At 60.2% G+C, this 20357-nt stretch overlaps 1 protein-coding gene across 1 annotated transcript; it reads left to right on the top strand.

Annotated features, from left to right (window-relative positions):
* Window positions 1-4798: 4798 nt before the first annotated feature.
* Window positions 4799-8348, top strand: RTP5 (receptor transporter protein 5 (putative)). Its single transcript, XM_043448478.1, has 2 exons — window positions 4799-4954; window positions 6606-8348. The coding sequence occupies exons 1-2, from the start codon at window positions 4803-4805 to the stop codon at window positions 8092-8094; spliced, it is 1641 nt and encodes a 546-aa protein (XP_043304413.1). The 5' UTR covers window positions 4799-4802; the 3' UTR covers window positions 8095-8348.
* Window positions 8349-20357: the final 12009 nt, after the last annotated feature.

Consider the following 20357-nt stretch of genomic DNA (forward strand, 5'->3'; position numbering starts at 1 on the left):
TGGGTGGATCCAGCCAGGGGTCCGGCAGGGAGGAGCCGGCGGGCAGGGCCTGGTGAGCAGCCCTGGTCACCGCAGTCCCTGGTGCTGTGGGGTGTGTGCTGTGTTGGCAGGTCTGTCTGGCTGCTGGCTGCTTCCTGTTGGACGGACCGCAGGAGCCCACGGGCCAGCAGTGAAGGAAGCGAAAGGGCCCACAGGGTTCTCAGCGAGGCAGGCACTGGGCTCCATCTTTCGGCCTTGACAAGAGGGGACCTAGGGTTTCCAAGGTGCGCCTGGCCTGGCTGAGGTGACACCGGGGGAGGAGAGGGGTGGAGAGAAAGTGGGGAAGAGGGGCTCCCTGAGCTCCTGAGAGGCCGCTGGAGCTGGAGGGACGTTTCCATCACGGGAGAAACACAGGAAGCAGGGGGGCCACCCAAAACTGCTTCTGAGGGGCCAGAGGATGGTGATGTCAGTGACCTCTGACCCACACTTGGAGGGGGAAATGATGCCCCAAACCGGGAGGGTGGTGAGTTCACAGCCAGTCTGAGGTTGGAACAGGAAATGGTTAATAGTGTTTGCAAATAAAAACCTTCTGCTCTACCCTGTTTTTGAAGCATTTCCCAGAAGTTAAAAAAGAATACTGAATTTATCCGCCCAATGTAAGCATCAAATTAAAAAATGAAGATGAAATATTTTCATCATTTACTATACCCAAGACTAAAGACAGTGGGGGTATTTGCTAATGTGGTGGGGTCCCCCTCATTTCTGAATTTGCCAGAATGCTGTTAGGAGTTTAAATGAGAATTTACATTTAAAATTTCCCAAAATGTGTGTTTATGTGTACGTGTTCATGTTTTTGTATGTGTGTGGGCATGCAGGTGCTCACAGGTAGGTATGTGCGTGGTGTGTGTGTTTGCGTGTGTACAGGCGTTCACAAGAACGTGTTTTGTGTGTAGGCTTGTGCTCATACGTGGGTCAGGCTGTGTTGGTGTGTGTGGTGTGTTTGCTAGTACGTGTGCAGAGTGCAGGTATGTGTGTGCAGTGCTCACATGCGTGTGTGTGCCTGTGCCTGCACCTCTGGCCTCTCTCACTGGCCAGTCCCCCAGGCGGCTGAGGGGCAGCCCGCCAGGTTCTGGAGGCAGACTGACCGGGGCGGACAAGGAGGCGCCACCGCCTGGACGGGCCGTGCTTGCCTCGGAGCGCTGAGGTGCTCTCACCCGGAGGTGCCTCGCCCGCTGCCCTGGGTCCCTGTCCTTCTCCTGTGTTGCTTGATGTCCTGGCTCCTGTGGGGTCTGGGGGAGGTGCCAGCCCCTCGCTTGGCAGCAGCTGGGCTGAGTGCTGAGACTTGGCCATTGGGAAACACCGCTGGGACGGAGCAGCTGGTGGGGCTGCGGTGTCCGCTGCCGGCCCGGACCCCGCCCGCTGCCTGCGGCCCCCATGTACGCACCTTGACCGTGTGCTGGGGCTTGGGCCCTCGGGCGGGCCGAAGGACCCAGGATTCAGGGAGTGCACCCCTCTGCGGAGGTCTGGGGGCAGGGGGAGCCTGGCACGCACTGAGAGAGGCTCTGCCCCCGGCTCTCTTCTTGGTTGTCTGTCTGTCTGTCTGGCTATCCTAACCCGTCTGCTGCCCACGCCCAGGGTTGGTGGAGCAAAGTGTCAGCTGGCTGGCCTCGGGTGGACCCTGTAACCCCTGACCCTGAGCTGGCGGCCAGGCCTGTCGCCTCCCTGCTGGGCTGTCTTGCCTCCTCCACTCCCACCCCTGCCCAAAGCGGGCTATTGTCTGGCCCAGGGTCGTGGTGGAGGCTCCGGGGAGCCAGCCAGGTCCAGGTCGGGGCAGATGGGGGCTCACCTGGACTGTGGGAGGTCTGTGTTCTCACGCTCCACCGGAGGCCCCTGTGTGGGGGCTGCCCCCGCGCCCTGGCTGGGGGGCGAGTGTAGCTGAGGAGGAGGCCAGAGCGCGTCCGCCAGGAGAGCGGCCCTCGCTGTTTTCCTTGGGTGGTGATCGTGTGGAAATGGTACCTGGTTTCCTGACGCTTCTCTCCACCCCCCCATCTGAGCTGGTCTGGAGTCGTCGGTGCGTCGAGGAGGCTGGTCCTAGGGCAGCAGGTGGAGGGCAGAAGGCAGAGGTAGTGGCCGCTGACCCTGCTGTGGGAGCCCGTCCTTCAGCAGAAGGGCCTCTCCAACCCCTCCTCCAGGGGGACTCACACAGACCCCGGCTCCATGCGGGGTGGTGCTGTGTTCTGCCTCGCCCCTTGTTTCTCTGCCAAGAGGAAGAGATGTTTATGGCTGATGGATCTGTTAGCGGACCCTGTAAGCATCTCGTGGAGGGCTGGGCTCGTGCGTTTGGGGGGCAGATAAATGGGCAGCCAGATAAAGGCATGTGAAGGCTGACCTCCCCGCCGTCTGCACCTCCGGGGTAGGCTGAGGGGGTCCTGAGTGATAGGTCAGGGGTGACTGGCTCCTCGCATCACCACCCAAAGGTTATTTTTCGGGATGGGGTGGTCAGTCATGATTGCTAGACTCTCCCCCAGAGTCAGAGACAGCTGGTGGTCTCTGGAGACGAGGGGCCTGTTGGTGGCCTGGGGTGGTGCAGTCTTGGCAGCGTGAGGGGGCCCACACCCAGCACAGGGCAGGCACAGCCGGGGCCACTGTGCCTGGAGGGTCTACCGGGAGGGGGACAGCTCGTACACAGCACAGCCCAGACTGACCAGCAAAACTCAGGATCTTAGAATTGCAATGATGGGCTGGGTGATAACCAAAAATTTCCCGGGAAAAGCTGCCCTAAGGTAACATATACAGATGACACCACCCTAAAGGCAGAGAGCAAAGAGGAACTAAAGAGCCTCTTGATGAAAGTGAAAGAAGAGTGAAGAAGCTGGCTTAAGACTCAATATTCAAAAAACTAAGATCATGGCATCCATTCCCATCACTTCATGGCAAATAGATGGGGAAAAAGTGGAAACAGTGATAGATTTTATTTTCTTAGGCTCCAAAATCACTGTGGACGGTGACTGCAGCCACGAAATTAAGACGTTTTCTCCTTGGAAGAAAAGCTAAGACAAACCTATACCCTGTATTAAAAAGCAGACATATCACTTTGCAGACAAACGTCTGTATAATCAAAGCTTTGGTTTTTCCAGTAGTCATGTATGGACTATGGAGAAGTTGGACTATGTGAGAGTTGGACTATGAAGAAACCTGAGCGCCGAAGAATTGATGCTTTCAAATTGTGGTGTTGGAGAAGACTCTTGAGAGTCCCTTGAACTGCAAGGAGATCCAATCAGTCCTTCCTAAAGGAAATCAGTCTTGAGTGTTCATTGGAAGGACTAATGCTGAAGCTGAAACTCCAATACTTTGGTCACCTGATGCAAAGAACCAACTCACTAGAAAAGACTCTGAAGTTGGGAAAGATTGAAGGCAGGAGAAGGGGACAGCAGAGGATGAGATGGTTGGATGGCATCACATACTCTACGGACATTAGTTTGAGCAAACTCTGGGAGATTGTGAAGGACAGGGAAGCCTGGCATGCTGCAGTCCATGGGGTCACAAAGAATTGGACATGACTTAGTGACTGAACAACAACAAAGATAACAGTGACTGCTAGAAGTTTATTTCTGTCTTAAAGAAGAAATCCGGGGGTAGGTGATCCTGAAGTGGTATCAGGACTCCAACTGCCCTCAAGGATCCAGGGTCTCTCCTTGCTGCTTCCTCAGCAGTGGCTTCTGTCTGCAAGGTCAGCTTGTCTGCAGGAGTGCCAACCATCACGTCATCATCTCTGCATTGGTGAGCAGAGAAGGTGAAAGTGGAATGGGAAACGTAGGACTTTCGCCGGTTACCTGGTAAGTATGGAACCTTCCCTCAGGCACATCCCAATACTCTCCTGCTCTATCTCACTCCCACACTTAGCTGCTTGCCTGCAGATGAGGTTGCCCCCTTGGCTTCTGGGCGCAAGCCCCTCCCCACCCTGCCTGACCAGTGGTGGTTCCGTCCTTGAGCCCGGCCACCTGTCGCACGGTCACCAAGCCCTGACCTGCTGTGGTGAGGTCTGCACACGGGACGGGGCACAGCTACGGGCCGCGGGCCCCTCTTCCAGGAGGCTCTGGGGTGTCCCCGATGGGCTGCCCCGGCAGGAAAGGGCGGGCTCTGGGGGCTGGGGGCATGCGGACACTTATGGGGGCCTGGCTTCTTCTGGTGCTGAGCTAAGAACTTAGAGGCATTTGTGAAGCTGTGCATTGACTGTGTTTAAGGTATTTTAACATAAAGGTGACTTTCTAGCCAATAAAAAGTTTGGAGAAAAGTAATGGGAAAATTTAGAGTGATATATGTCCAGTAAAGTTCCTCACGGCTTTGCTCACGATGGCAGACTTGGCACCGGGTTCAAGGATGGAGGCCGGGTAGGCGGACTGCACCCCAGCTGCAGACTGGGCGACATCAGACATTCAGAAGCACGCGTACTGCTGTGTGCTGGGTGAGAGGAGCAGGCCCGCAGGCGAGGTGCTCGGTGGGATTCCCTGCAGGCACCAGAGACGTGCGGACATCAGCCCCGCAGCGGGGATGGAGGGTGACTTTTATCATCGTCTGTGTCGTCCTTTTTATTACCTGTTTCCAATTTTTCCTAAAATGAAAACCCACTGCTTGTGTAATAAAAAATACTCAAAGGGATCAGAAAAAGAGGCCCATTTCTCATTTCTCTGAGACAAACCCGGTTGCCATGGAGAGCGGGTGGTTGTCAAGGCGGCGATTGGCTAGTGCTGGAGGCGGGTGGGTGCTCGCCTGGAGCCTGAGCCAGCGCAGCCCTCAGACCGCACTGCGGACCCAGCAACAGCATGGACGGGGCGGACGTGTGGGCCAAGACCTTGGCCCAGCTGATGGCCCAGAAGAAGCCCCAGGACACCTGGGAACTGGTCCCCCAGGAGAACCTGGCCTTGGGGCACCTGGACAGCAGTGGTTTCCAGTACCGGCTTCGGGGGCTCTCGAGGTGCGGCGGGGGGCCCCTGTGGGGTCCCAGGAGGCAGAGGGTGGGGGATGGGGTGGGGTGGCAAGGTTACTTCACCACCAGCCAGGGCCGGGTGTGGCCTGGCCCTTGAGGGAGGCAGGAGCCGGGCGTGTGTCTGCCTGGCCTTGGCTCCCAACAGGTGGGTGGGCGGGCCAGGAGCTCCCTGTCCCTTCCGGGCAGCGGGGGTGTTGGGGGAGCAGTGTGTCTGTTACCTGCAGTGCAGGCACCTGAGTCCCTGCCTGCTGGGCACCTTCAGGCCAGTCGGGGGCCCTGCCCAGGGGCGGTTGGCACGGGGTGGATGGCTTTCCGCCTGTGGCAGACTTTGTTCACCGCAGCATCTCCTCGTTTCCTTGGCGGCGCTGACAGCGGGAGCAGGGTGGGTCTCTGCCCTGCCCTGCAGATGGCCTGAGCGGATGGACCGGGAGGGCTTGGGCCCAAGAGGGAGGAGGCAGTCCCGGCTGGGGCTGTGGCTGAGCGGGGGCCACGTCGGGAGCCCCGGGGACCGTGGGTCACCATGCGAACCGTGCCCTCCCTCATGAGGACAGCCAGCGTCAGACAAGTAGCCACAACCCAGACCAGCAGCGGGGTCTCCCAGGGGCCAGCTGGGAGGGGGCCGGAGGGAGAGGGGGCCGTGTGGACCCCCGCGGGCAGCTGTCCTTTGACACAGCTGCCCCTGCTCCCTAGCGTCTGAAGCGCCGGGGGTCAGGAGTGTGGTGAGAGGCTAGCTTTCCCAGGTGTCAGCAGGTGATGGCATCGGGGGCTCCTTGCCACCAATAACTGTCCCCCGGAGGAGCCGTCGCCCACGGGCTGCACGAGCACCCTAGCATTGGTTGGATTTTGGTTTTCACAGACACAGACGCGCCAGCTGGTGGGACGGTCACTAGTGCAGACCCACGTCTCCACGTCCAGCCATGACGCGCTGCTTAATTAACAAAGGAGGAAGCTCCGTCCCAAGGACACCATGCGTGTCCAGGTGCTCCCCAGCCATGCGTAGCCGGAGGCTGCAGGTGGGGGTGTGGGGGGCGGGAAGCCCACCATCAGGGGACGTTCTGGTGGATTGGCCTGGGGGTCAATCAATTGGAGAGAGGGGGATACAGGGCCTTGGCCTCTGGAGCAGCACCCTTGCGGGTGAGGGTTGGACACGCAGTCCTGGGAGTGCACTGGCCCAGGGCCACAGGGCCACCCAGCCTCCCGGCCGCCCCCTACACCCAGTTCTCCCTGCACCCCCCATGGCCCCTCTCCTGGGGCACAGGCTCCCCCTTTCTGCAGCCCCCCCTGCCCTGCCCCCTGGGCACCACAGACGGCCCTCACTCCCACCGGGTCCCGGTGGTGTCTCCTAGGGGCGCTGAGACCCTGGGTCGCCAGGACAGAGCAGCAGCAGACGTAGCGCTGAGCCCAGAAGGGCCCAGGCAGCATGCTTGGCCACCCGGGGCGTGTTGGGGCCAAAGGATGGAAGGCCTCTGCTTGGGCGCCTCAGGCTGGGGGGCCTCGGGGGCGCACACGGACAGGCTGTGGGGCCGTGGGGGCGCGCACGGGCTGGGGCGCGGGGGCGCGCACGGACAGGCTGTGGGGCCGCGGGGGCGCGCAGGGCAGGCGGGCCGAGCCCTCGCCTACCTGCCTCTCTCCTCCACAGGCTCCAGTGCGGCCGCTGCCAGTGGGGCTGGGCCTCGGCCCACGTGCACGTGCTCTTCCACCTGTGGTGGGACGAAGCCAGCCGGCGCGGGCTGGTCAAGATGCGGGTCTGGGGCCAGCGGTGCCGGCGGTGCCCGCCCGGAGGGGCCGAGTGCCGCGTCAGCCTACTGAACGTGCGGCTCTTCCTGGGCAAGCTGGTGCGGTTCATCGCGCAAAAGTGCTACGCGGAGGGTCCCGGCTCCGACCAGGGCCCCGAGGTCTGCTTCGGCGAGCGCTGTGAGGCCTGCGACCTGGGGGTCTGCTTTTTCCAGCAGCCGCCTGACCCCGCCTGGGGGCCCGAGGGCAGGAGCGCCGGCAGCATCAAGGGCAGGTTCACCTTGTACTCCAGTGGCGACGAGGCTGCCCCCGCTGCCGGTAGGCAGCTGCGCACGCTGGGCCGCGGGCTGCTAGTCGACCGCCCCGGGGGCTGCACCCCCGACGCCATCGCCGTTCCCCTGTACGTGGCCGACTTCATCAGGAGCCCCATCGCCGAGGGCAGGGACTTCTGCGGCCAGGCCGAGGAGGTCATCACCATCCCCTTCTCCCTCGGGCGCAGGGCCCGGGGGCTGGCAGGTGAGCCCGCTGGCGGGAGGCACATCATCGGCAGGGGCTCCCTCTACCTGCCCGCCAGCTCCAAGGCCACGTCCAGGGGCAGACGCTTCCCGGTGAATATCAAAGCCCCTGTCTTTCACGGCAAGGGGCTCCTGCTCAGCGGCGCGAAGGCAACCACGGGCTTCATCTACAAAGGGCTCGGCTGCGTGTCTGAACCCGACGAGGGCGAGGACGGGGATGAGGACGAGGACGAGGACGCCGACTGGGGCACCCCGTCCAGCAGCACTAGGCTTGTCCCGGTTGGAGGCAGCCCGCGGCCCATGACCTACATCGTCGGCCTCATGGACAACGGGGAGGGCTCGGTCACCTTTCCCTCCTCCTTGACTGACGTGCTCCTGGAAGACGCCGACCCGTTCGACCTGGTCCACGGCTCCCTCACCTTCCCATTCATGTTCGCTTATGAGGGCCGGGCGGCAGCCTCCTCTGCCAGTGGCCCTGAAGGCAGAGGGCAGGTGGCTGGTGGCTGCGGTCCCCCTGCCGCGGGCCGTGAGCCCCTCCCGGGGACTGATGCGGGCAGCTGGGTGCCCCTGGGCGAGGGCTCCATCACCGTCCCCTTCTCTGTCTTCAGTGTTATCCAAAGCAAGAGCTCCGGGAGCAAAGCCAGGGGCCCTCAAGGCGATGGCCTGGTGCCCTGGGGCTCGTCCAAGAAGCCGAAGCAACCGGGGCCCCGGGAGGCCAGGTTCCGCCACCCGCCCCCCGGGGACGAGGGCTTCTGCTGGGCTGAGGGCTTCTGCTTCGACCCCTACGAAGAGGTCTGGATCTGGGTCTCGCTGGCCGTTTGTGTTCTCTGGATAATGTACCTGTGCAAGTTCAGCCCTGACCGCTCCCCGTGGGTATGAAGGGTGGCGCCTCCTGTCGGTCCCCTGGGGGACCCCCTCCAGGGGTGCTGCCTGGGCGCCTGGCAAGCAGCGATCCCCAGCCCCAGCTGCCCCGCCCGCCTCGCTTCCGCCCGCCTCGCTTCCGTGTTCCATCTCCGCGGTGAGTCCTGGTGTTGTGGGCGCTCACGCCGTGACCACTCCCCGAGCTGATCGTGTGTGTCCCAGGCGCTCTGAATGTGTGTTACACTCCAATAAATAAGAGTTAACAGGCAGCAGCCACACGGTCTCCCGCTGAGCTGAGGGTGTGCAGGGGAGGGCGGTGGGCACAGGGCAGCCGACCCCCGGGGCCCCGGTCCCATGGTGACCCTTTCCTGCGGTGCCACTGGATCTCTGGACGTGATGCTTGGGCCGGTTCAGCACAAGCTGCGGGTGGGGAGACCACCACCACCTCCTCAGGAAGATGAAAGCCCCTCCAGGTGTGGTTGATGAGCCCCCCCCCCCCCCCAGGGCCCAGGAGCTGAGGAGGTACCTTCCCTGAGTGAGGGGAAGGGGCCCACTCAGCACCTTACCAGATTTTGTTCATGGTTCCCGGGAACATTTTCATCCACAGCGCTTTTCAAGAAGCGCCATCCGCTTGAGGTTCCTTGTGTCTACACCCTGGATTCCCATCTTAATGGCCCAGGATCCAGTTCTAAGGGGCAGGGCTGTTGGGCCGTGTGGGTCCCAGGCAGCAGGGCATGACCGGGGGCAGCTGGGCGGGGTCACCCTGTCCCTCCCCTCACACAGACTGGCCCCAGGGCCCTGGGGGGCTGCGGAATGTCTGGAGGGCCTTGGGGTCCGAGACTTGGGTCCCCGGTCGGATGGGAGGTTTGGGAAGGCCTGCCTTGTGGGGAGGGGTAGGTGGCCAGACTCTTCGCTGCAGGGCCCTCTGTCCACATGGGCCAGGGTGGATCTGGGAGATTCTGCCCTTGGGCCAATCTCCAGGTGAGGGGGAAGGTAGGGGAGGGCTCCCCACAGAGGGGCTGCCTGGACGGAGGGGAGGGGGTGGGCTTTGATGTCAGCATCCTGCCCAACGGGACCCCACATGGCACCAGAGCGCGGAAGGCTCCAGGCCACGTGGATGGCCACAAGGCACCGGACCTGAGGCTTGACACTCACACAGCTGAGCCGAGCCTGCCAGAACACTGCGGCTAGGCCCCAATAATCTCTGATACACTAACCACTGCGACAGGACACGACAGGTGAGACCTCACTTGTAGGGCTGGATCCACTCTCCCACACTCAGTGTTCTGTCTACACTGGGTGAGACCCCTCTCACAGGGCAGGATCCACCCTCCCACCCTGGGTGTTCTGTCTACACTGGGTGAGACCCCTCTCCCAGGGCAGGATCCACCCTCCCACCCTGGGTGTCCTGTCTGCACTGGGTGAGACCCCTCTCCCAGGGCAGGATCCACCCTCCCACCCTGGGTGTCCTGTCTGCACTGGGTGAGACCCCTCTCCCAGGGCAGGATCCACCCTCCCACCCTGGGTGTCCTGTCTGCACTGGGTGAGACCCCTCTCCCAGGGCAGGATCCACCCTCCCACCCTGGGTGTCCTGTCTGCACTGGGTGAGACCCCTCTCCCAGGGCAGGATCCACCCTCCCACCCTGGGTGTCCTGTCTGCACTGGGTGAGACCCCTCTCCCAGGGCAGGATCCACCCTCCCACCCTGGGTGTCCTGTCTGCACTGGGTGAGACCTCTCTCCCAGGGCAGGATCCACCCTCCCACCCTGGGTGTTCTGTCTGCACTGGGTGAGACCCCTCTCCCAGGGCAGGATCCACCCTCCCACCCTGGGTGTTCTGTCTGCACTGGTGAGATCTCCCCTAGGACAGGATGCACACACCCCCTCCCATCTGGAGGCTTGCCAGGGGCTGTGGTGCCCACAGCGGTGTGTCCTGTCTTCAGACCTGTGACCTCCCGGGGGGCAGCCCCCGCTGCAGTGCTGGTCACCGCATGGTTTCCAGCTTCTAGATAAACTGAAATTGTTCCTGAGATGCAAAGCTGTCCCTGGATGGCTCAGACCGGACAGGGCAGCAGCAGACAACTTCAGGGCTGGCCACCCTCCCTGAAGATGGAAGGAGCTTCCCTCCAGGTGCCTGACTAGGGGCTCGAGGCCGAGTCATCCTTGGTCCTGGGGGTCTGTGGCACCTCTGGACAATCCCCTCCAGGGCAGGGGGCCCACACCAGTGCCCGGCTTCCGGGGTCTCCCAATGGTCATCCAGGCCCCCCGGCCCGCAGTGACCTGCCCGCCCCCGACACCGCTGGCCCCCGCTGTCGCCGCGGTCCTGGGCCCGCTGGACCCACAGTGACGCGTGTGTCCCCTGCCCTGCGGCCGCACCGGGACCTCAGCTCTGCCCTTCCCGCGGCCGCCGCCCCGGGAATGCAGAGAGGGGTTGTGGGCCCCTTATAATCCCTGGGCCTCCAGCGCCCCTCGCCCGGGGAACCGGCCAAGAGAGGTGTCCCCTCGGGTGTGACCGCGCAGGAGGACGGGAGCCGAGAGCGCGGGGACCGCAGGGCCCTCCAGCGCGGGGGGAGGGGTGGGGTGGGGGGTAGGGAGACCCAGCATCACGGAGGGCGGGGATCCAGCCCGAGTCGAGCTCCTCCGCGTCCGCGGGCTCTCGGCAGCCGTCACGGGCGCCTCCGCAGCCCGGCCGCCTCTCAAGCCCCCAGCCCGGTCCCTCCCCCAGCGCCAGCCCGGCCCCTCCTCCAGCGCCAGCCCAGCCGCCGCGCGGTTCTGGGTGCCCTCGTGTGGCCGCTGGTGGGAAGTGCAGCCCTGGGAAGGTACTTCAGTCGCTCAGTCGTGTCCTACTGTGCGACCCCATGGACTGCAGCACGCCAGGCCTCCCTGTCCATCGCCAACTCCCGGAGTTTACTCAAACTCACGTCCATTGAGTCGGTGATGCCATCCAACCATCTCATCCTCTGTCGTCCCCTTCTCCTCCTGCCCTCAATCTTTCCCAGCATCAGGGTCTTTTCAAATGAGTCAACTCTTCACATCAGGTGGCCAAAGTATTGGAGTTTCAGCTTCAGCATGAGTCCTTCCAATGCATAGTCAGGACTGATTTCCTTTAGGGTGGACTGGTTAGATCTCCTTGCAGTCCAAGGGACTCTCAAGAGTCTTCAGCACCACAGTTCAAAAGCATTAATTCTTTGTGCTCAGCTTTCTTTATGGTGTAACTCACATCCATACATGACTACTGGAAAAACCATAGACTTGACTAGACACACCTTTTTTTGGCAAAATAATGTCTCTGCTTTTTAATATGCTGTCTAGGTTGGTCATAGCTTTTCTTCTAAGGAGCAAGGGTCTTTCAATTTCATGGCTGCAGTCACCATTTGTAGTGATTTAGGAGCCCAAGAAAATAAAATCTGTCAACTGTTACCATTTCCCCCCTTCTATTTGCCATGAAGTGATGGGACCGGATGCCATGATCTTAGTTTTTTGAATGTTGAGTTTTAAGCCAGCTTTTTCATTCTCTTCTTTCAACCTCATCAAGGTGAGTTCCTTTAATCCTCTTCACTTTCTTCCATTGGAGTGGTGTCATCTACTTATCTGAGGTTATTGATATTTCTCCTGGCAATCTTGATTCCAACTTGTGCTTCATCCAGCCTGGCATTTTGCATGATGTACTCTGCATATAAGTTAAATTAGCAGGGTGAAAATATACAGCCTTAACGTACTCTTTTCCCTATTTGGAACCAGTCTGTTGTTCCAGGTCCAGTTCTATAGATTTCTCAGGAGACTAGTAATGTGGTCTGGGATTCCCATCTCTTTAAGAATATTCCACAGTTTGTTGTGATGCACACAGTCAAAGGCTTTAGTGTAGTCAATGAAGCAGAAATAGATGTTTTTCTGGAACTCTCTTGCTTTCTCTATGATCCAACAGATGTTGGCAATTTGATCTCGGGTTCCTCTGCCTTTTCTAAACCCAGTTTGTACATCTAGAAGTTCTCAGTTCACATACTGCTGAAGCCTAGATTGAAGGGTTTTGAGCATAACCTTACTAGCATGTGAAATGAGTGCAATTGTACGGTAGTTTGAATATTGTTTGGCATTGCCCTTCTTTGGGAATGTGATGAAAACTGACCTTTTCCAGTCCTGTGGTCACTGCTGAATTTTCCCAATTTGCTGGCATATTGAGTGCAACTCTTTAACAGTATCAACTTTTAGGATTTGAAGTAGCTCAGCTGGAGTTCCAGAAGGCACTGCTGTTACTTAACTGTACTGTTCAATTAGCAGGTTCCTTAAAACCCAACAAACTCCATTCATTGTCAGTATCACCAGCATTAATTTTCATGAATAATGTTGTTGTTGTTTAGTAACATTTGACTCTTTTGTGACCCTATGGACTGCAGCCTGCCAGGCTCCTCTGTTCTTAGGGTTCTCCCGGCAAGAATACTGGAGTGGGTCGCCATTTCCTCCTCCAAGGGATCTTCCTGACCTGCATCTCCTGCCTGGCAGGGGGATTTTTTACCATTCAACAAGGAGGTAAGCCCTCATGAATAATTAAATTTCACTTAATTACTTAATTATTCATTCATAATTGATTCAGGAACAGGAGGAGAGCTAGTGCACTATGCCCCCCAGTACTGAGGCATGAAGGCTCTCTAGTGTGAGGTCAGGGCAGCCTCAGGCCGCGGACCCCAGTTAAAACCCTGGGGAGTCTGGGACTCGAATCCAGGACAGCCTGCACCCGCCGCTGTGCAGAGTGAGCCACCAGCTTGGGCCCAATCAAATATCGCAGAGTAATCAATAGCTGCTTTTGTCTAGAAAGCCTCAGAGAGGACTAAAGGCAGACACATTTTAAATGTAATTACTGTTAATTCATCCGAAGTTGGGGGACTCAAGCTGTGAACAGTTCCCTGATTTCTTGCTGTCTAGGGAGAGGCCACAGGACACAGCAAGGGGGACACAAAGCCCTCCTCTCCTCAGGCGGTGTGGGCAGGTTCGGGGGGCCACACGCAGACAGGGGGCTCGACCCGGCCGACCCTGGTTAGCTGGTGACCAGGAGTGTCTGTGCACCTCCGGAGGACGGGGTGGGGTGGAGAGTGTGGGTGGTCCTCCCACAGATGAGTGCTGGGGAGGGCGATCTGCGAGACCTCCTGTCTCAGGACCTGCCCTGCAGGCACCTGGTGGGTGGCTGGGCCCCGCCGGCCGCTGGAAGATTAGAGGACAGACTTTCTGTTTGCCCCCCGCCCCCTTAGTGTGTGCAGAGTGGCTGCATCTGCTCGCCCTCCTCAGGAGAGCCTTCCTTCCTGGGCCGGTGGGCCACGAGGACCCTGACTCACTCTAGGTGTGTAAACTCACCAACATGTGACAGGATGCGCAGCTCTGTCTCAAAAATGTATGTACGTGAGCTTTGACTTCTAACGTGGGAACCGTCCTCACAGCTTCCAGAAGGTCTGTCTCCGGGGTTATAATCCTGAGCTTGGCTAGAATGACATTTTCTCTTTCTTTCTTGGGTTAACTATGGATTAATTTTCATCGACAATTAGGAACACGTCTGTTTCACAGTCCACATGTTCTCGTCAGCCAGGCAGCCTGGCATTGCCTTCTAGAAAGTCTGACAGCTCTGTCAGAACCGGGCTGGTGAGTGTGGGGTCCCCCTGCCACGTGACCTTGAATGGACTGGGCGGGACAGATGGCCTTTTCCAGGAAATCAAACACGTTTTCTGGTCTCTGGGGGCTGGGCTTGCTCCCGGGGCCCTCATAAGAACCACATGCTCTGTACATGCGATTTGAGCCGCTTCGTCCCTTTTCATTTTGAAAGTAACACAAACAACCCTGACTCTCGGGAACAAGGGCTCAGAACTGCTTCCACCGTCCGCTCCCGGGTGCCGCTGGGGCATCTGTTGTTTTTCTCAAGTCTCTTCTCTGGGTTATCATGCAGTATGCTTACCTCTAGATAAAACAAAATGGGATTTGGGGTGTAGCCTTGGAGATATTGGGGGTTCAGTTCCAGACACTGCGATAAAGTGAGTCACATGAATTTTGTGGTTTCCTAGTGCAAATAAAAAGTATGTGTACACCATAGTATAGTCTATTATGTCTGCAATAACATTGTGTACATACCTTAGTTAAAAACCACTTTTTTTGCTAAAAAATGCTAACCAGCATCTGAGCCTGCTCTGCGGGTGGAGGGTCTGGCCTTGATGTTGCTGGCTGCCAACTGATCAGGGTGGTGCTTGCTGAAGACTGGGATTTTAGAACCAGATGGCAGTCAGCGTTGCCTCCCTGACTTCTCCTTTCACCAATGCTTTCTCTGTAGCAGCGATCCTCCTTGTAACCATTGACCCACAGGAGAACTTCTTCCAAAATTGGAGTCCATCCTCTCAGATCCCTGTTGTTCTGTCTGTGGCACACGGGCAGAGTAGATTTAGCGTAATTCTTGAGCTCCCTAGGATTTTCAGGTGGTAAATAGCACTGGCTTCAACTTCATGTCACGAGCTGTATTAGCCCCTAACAAGAGTCCACCTGTCCTTTGAAGTGTGAAGCCAGGCCTTGACTTCTCCTCACTGTGAGAGTCTTAGATGGCGTCTTCCTCCAGTGGAAGGCTGTTTCAGCCACATTAAAAATCTGTCGTTCTTGTGCGGCCCTCCTGAGATCTCAGCTGGAGCTTCCAGAGAACCCGCTGCAGTCCCCACGGCTGCGCTTGCTGCCTTTCCCTTCTCTGTCATGGAGACGCTTCTTTCCTTCCACCTCGTGAACCAGTTTCTGCTGCTTCACACTTCCCTCCTGCAGTTTCCTTGCCTCAGCTCTCACAGACTGGAGGAGAGCTGGGGCCTTCTCTCGATTAGGCTTTGGTCAAGGGTGCTGCCATCCATGAGGGTGCAAAGACTTGGCAACTGAACAGCAAGAGGGAGTGTTGCGGCTGGTCTGACCTTCGGTCCAGACCGCTGCACCTTCCTCCAGATCAGCACGGAGGCTGCTCCTGTGCTCACAGCCCGGCTACTCCTCTGATGCAGGATGCCTCACTCTCCCTGTCTCTCGGTTTTCCACGTGCCTTCCTCACTGAGCCTCTCCGTTTCTAAGTTCTAATTTAAGTGGAGAATCGTGACTCTTCCTTTCACTCAAGCACTTGGAGGTTTTTCAGGCTGGTTGATTGGCCTGGTTTCAAGATTTGTTTAGTCTCAGGGAAAAGGGAAGCCCAGGGAGCGGGAGAAATGGGGGAATGGCTGGTTGGTGGAGTCAGGGCATGCGCAGCATTTGTGGACCGAAGTCGCCTCTGATATGGATGCAGTTTGTAACAGAATTATGTTACTGTTGTAAACAATTAAAATAGTGATAGCAAAGATCATGATCCCAGACCACCATGACCAATATAACAAGGATGAAACAGGTACGCATTGCAAGAATTACCGAAATGTGACATACAGACACAAAGTGAGCAGATGCTGTTGGAAAATGGCCCCGACAGACTTGCTGGGTTCAGGGTCCCCACAAACCGTCACTCTGTAAAAACTGCAACGTCTGTGAAGCACAGAAGGTGAAGCCTGCCAGTTACTCTTGAGAGGACACGTCTCTTCAGTAGGTAGCCAAGTCTGCCTGCCTGGTCTCCTGGGGTTTTTCACTCCCATCCCAGCATGAGCCCCTCCTGGAGCTCCAGCTGGCTGCAGGGGACAGAGGAGGAGGGCCTGTGTGTCCTTCAGGCCCAAGTAAGCCACGGGCGAGACGCCCGAGATGCTTCCTCTAGGAGAGTAGGAGAGCGGGGAGCACACAGAGGGAAGTGGGAGCCCGGACCGCTGGTGCTGGCGCAGCCCCGGTACTCCCAGTGCCTCCTCCGTTTCTCCTCCCGTGCCCACCCTGGGTGACACTCCGGGGAGCACACCACCCTCCCGAGGGTCCCCGGGACTCAGGGACGTGTGAGCCCTGGGGGGACCGTGCACGTGGCAGGCGTGACCCGGGGGCGTCTCTGCTGGGCCAGGTCCCTCTCCTTGCCTGGTGTGTGGGGTGGGAGCTCCGTCCAAATGGGACGTGGGGCCCTGACTTTCCTGGGGCTCTGCCTGCCCTCAGGCCCCCTGTGGGGTGGTTTCCGGGGGGTTTGGGGCCTGGCTGGAAGCCACACAGCGCACATCTGGCTGCTGGAGCTCCCTCCCCGTGACCTCAGTGGAGGGTCCACTGGCGCTGCCCCCACCCCCCCACCCCAGGGTCCAGGTGGGCAGACTGCCAACCCAGCCTGAGTCCACAGCTGAGCTCTTCTGCCCTGGAGGGGCCTTGGGGGCCCCGGGCAGGAGCTGGAGCTGGAGAGGGGGGCAGGTGGCAGGCGGGGAGACCCTGCGATCTCTGCGCTCTGGCCGCCGTCCCCAGAGGCGCCCCTCGTCCCCCCCGACTTCCAGGGCGCTGCCTGCAGGGGCCCCCGCACCCCTGGCTCCGCCCATGCTGGCCGCAGGCCCCTGCTTGGCGAAGGAGGGCGGGGTCCAGGGAGAGCTGCGGCGGAGCCCCTGGGGGTCAGGAGCAGACACAGCTGCTGCCCCCCGTGGGGTGGACTCGGGGAGGGCCCTGCGCCCCGGAGCGCGGGCCGGCCGTGGGTCCTGCGCCGCGGGGCCACCAGGGGGCGGCCTCGGCCTGTGTAGCGCGTCTTCCGGCGCGTGGAGCCGCCGGCGGGACTTGGCGACGCCCCTCCCCTCACTGTGTCCCTGGGCCGGGGTCGGGGCGTGGGCCGCCCCCACCGGGGCTCCCTCCCCCACTCCTGAGAGGATGCAGTCTCTGACTGCCGGGCCCTCGGCCGTCCCGGGCACGCCTGACGAGGGTCGGGGTCAGCGGAGGCGGAGAGGCTGGGCAGCGACTGGGGGCCGCAGGCTTTGCCCACCCCGCCTGGCTTCCAGCTCCTTGCTTTGGACCCCAGCTCCCGCCCCCCAGCCCCGCGGGAACCACGCACAGCGGCCGCCAGAACTTCCCGGGTTAGGGCAGTGCCAGGCTCTTTATTTCTGCAATTTTTCTTTAGTTTTTGAAAGAAGTCTTGAGGGAGGAAACAGACAGGACAGACTCCATCTTGAAAGCAGGACTCCATCTTGGGCCCGACTCTGGACTGTGAGCTCTGTGCCCGGCGCCTACAGAAAGGACAAACCAGCTGGAAAATCAGACACCACCGCCCCCTCCCCCCCCCCCAATGGAGGAGCCCAGGGCGCAAACCTAGACTCTCCATCACCTAAAAGAATAGCCTAATTATCTGTGTAACTGGATAGAATCATATATTCTATTATGCTTATTGGGGTATGACCACAGGCCTATTGATTACTGTCCAGTGTTAACTACTTAGGCTTAAGGCCTACGAATCACGGGTTTAAGGCCTACGAATCACAGGTTAACTTTGATTGTATCTTTTCCTTTGTTCAGACTAGTTTCAGAGAATTTGGGGAGGTGGGTTTGAGCACGTACACTTAGGGTATATAAGGTGTTCACAATAACTGGTGGGGTCCTTGGCTGAGAGGAGACTCTGCCTTGGGCCCGCCGGTGTGATAAGCTGCACTCCTCTGTCTGCATTGTCCTTCTGAGTGAGTGTCTTTCCCGGAACAAGCGGCTACAACAGTCTCGTCCAACCAAAACACAGTGCCGCTTAACCACTGGAAGCAGTTTCATTGTCTTTATTGTGTGGCCTCTGAAACAGCTCCCAGCAAAGACGCAGAGAGGAAGGCCGTCCCTCAGCCTGCCTCCACCCCCAGGGGGCATTGGCCCCCGCGCCTTCTCATTTATCCCTGTTGGCCTTCTGGCTATACCTTGCAGGGTGATTCTGTTGGCAGTTATTCACAACATGTCTTAAGCCTCTGTCTGTTGCCATCTCACAAAAGTTAAGAGCCTCACGGCAGTGTGGCTCCAAATCTCACGTCTATAAACTCCACAAGGCAGCTCCCAGACCGGGTTCCCTGGAAGCAGATGCTGGGAAGGGGTTTGGGGGTTTGGGGGCTCAGGATTTGTTGGAGACACACCGGGAGAGGGCACGGAGATAGCAGAGTTGGGCAGGATGGGGGTCCCTGGGGCTGCCTCGGAATGGCACCCCCTCTCTCCAGAGCCATGGGCTCTTCTCTGCCTGCGTGCTCACTCCCTTTCCCCTCCGAGGCGCCTTGTTGGACAAGACCCTCAGTATTTTTTTCCAAGTGGTACCCGGGGGGTTAGGCGTTGCTCTTCCTTTATTTTGCCTTCTGTTCCATGGTGGGATGATTCCTCTGCCTTCTGGCTCTCTTGCCTTTATCTGCAGTTAAGCCCATCAGTGAAATGTTCATTTCACATGTTGTGCTGTTTCCGTGGCGACCATCGCTTGTGTCTGGCTCTGCTGGGGCCGTTCAAGGCTGCCTCCATCCACCGTCTCCTGGGAGGTGTAGAAGTGTAAGACCCTCCCGTGAGGATGAGGCTCTGCTAACAGAACCCCGTGAGGCATGAGACATCCTTGGTGGGCACCCTCTGCCAGCGCCTGCGGCCTCAGGATGACCTGGGCGGGCTCAGGCAGCCCCTCCAGCAACGCCCTGCTGTTTTAGGCATCATTCTGTGAGTGTCTTTCAAAGCTGCAGCCGTGAGAAGCCCAGCCTGCACACAAGGGCTAGGAGGGATTGGAGAAGACATGGCTGCAGGTGGGGGCACTCGGGGGAGCCGGGCTGCGGCCATAGTGCAGGGGGCCTTCAGTGCGGGGCGGGCCTCAGTGCAGGAGGGGCCTCAGTGCAGGGGGGCCTCAGTGCAGGGGGGGGCCTCAGTGCAGGGGGGCCTCAGTGCAGCGGGGGCCTCAGTGTGGGGGGACCTCAGTGCAGGGGGGCCTTAGTGCGGGGGGGGGGCTCAGTGCAGGGAGGGACTCAGTGCGGCGGGGGGGCTCAGTGCAGGGGGGCCTTAGTGCAGGGGGGTGGCTCAGTGTAGGGGGACCTCAGTGCAGGGGGGCCTAAGTGCAGGGGGGGGCTCAGTGCAGGGGGCCTCAGTGCAGGGGGCTCAGTGCAGGGGGCCTCAGTGTAGGGGGAGCTCAGTGCAGGGGGGCCTCAGTGGCAGGGGGTCCTCAGTGCAGGAGGGCCTCAGTGCGGGGGTCCTCATGCAGGAGGGGCGCCCAGTGCGGGGGGGCGCTCAGTGCAGGGGGGCCTCAGTGCAGGGGGGGCCTCAGTGCAGGGGGGCGACTCAGTGCAGGGGGGGCGACTCAGTGCAGGGGGTGCTCAGTGCAGGGGGTCCTCAGTGCAGGGGGGAGCTCAGTGCAGGGGGGAGCTCAGTGCAGGGGGGAGCTCAGTGCAGGGGGTGCCTCAGTGCAGGAGGGGGACTCAGTGCGGGGGGGCTCAGTGCAGGGGGGCCTCAGTGCAGGCGGGGGGCTCAGTGCAGGGGGGGCCTCAGGACAGGGAGGGCCTCAGTGCAGGGGGTCCTCAGTGCAGCGGGGAGCTCAGTGCAGGGGGGGCCTCAGTGCAGGGGGAGCTCAGTGCAGGAGGGGGACTCAGTGTGGGGGGCGCTCAGTGCAGGGGGTGCCTCAGTGCAGGGGGTCCTCATGTGCAAGGGGTCTCATGCGGGGGGGACTCAGTGCAGGGGTTCCTCAGTGCAGGGGGGTCCAGTGCAGGGGGTCCTCAGTCGCAGAAGGGGGAGCTCAGTGGGCAGGGGGGCCTCAGTGCACGGGGGTCCTCAGTGCAGGGAGGGCCTCAGTGGCAGGGGGTCTCAGTGCAGGAGGGGGCCGCTCCTCAGTGCGGGGGGGCGCTCAGTGCAGGGGGGCGTCAGTGCAGCGGGGGGCTCAGTGCAGGGGGGCCTCAGTGCTGGGGGGCCTCAGTGCAGGGGGGGCCTCAGTGCAGGGGGACCTTAGTACAGGGGGCCCTCAGTGCAGGGGGGGCGCCTCAGTGCAGGGGGTGCCTCAGTGCAGGGGGGGCTCAGTGCAGGGGGTGCCTCAGTGCAGGGGGGCGCTCAGTGCAGGGGGGGGCCCAGTGCAGGGGGGCTCGTGCAGGGGGGCTCAAGTGGCAGGGGGGGCTCAGTGCAGGGGGGGCCTCAGTGCAGGAAGGGGGGCCTCAAGTGCAGGGGGTCCTCAGTTGCAGGAAGGGGCCTCAGTGCAGGGGTCCTCAGTGCAGGGGGGTCCTCAGTGCAGGGGGTCCTCAGTGCAGGGGGGGTCCTCAGTGCAGGAGGGGGACTCAGTGTGGGGGGGCGCTCATTGCAGGGGGGCCTCAGTGCAGGGGGGGCCTCAGTGCAGGGGGGCGACTCAGTGCAGGGGGGGCTCAGTGCAGGGGGTCCCAGTGCAGGGGGGAGCTCAGTGCAGGGGGGCCTCAGTGCAGGAGGGGACTCAAGTGCGGGGGGGGGCCTCAGT

The sequence above is a fragment of the Cervus canadensis genome, chromosome 2 (assembly GCF_019320065.1).
Source record: "Cervus canadensis isolate Bull #8, Minnesota chromosome 2, ASM1932006v1, whole genome shotgun sequence".
Lineage (NCBI taxonomy): Eukaryota > Metazoa > Chordata > Mammalia > Artiodactyla > Cervidae > Cervus > Cervus canadensis.

Coding starts and splice junctions, on each gene's coding strand:
- RTP5 (XM_043448478.1), top strand. CDS start 4,803: ATGGACGGGGCGGACGTGTGGGCCAAGACCTTGGCCCAGCTGATGGCC. Junction 4,955..6,605: donor CGGCTTCGGGGGCTCTCGAG/GTGCGGCGGGGG, acceptor TCTCCTCCACAG/GCTCCAGTGCGGCCGCTGCC.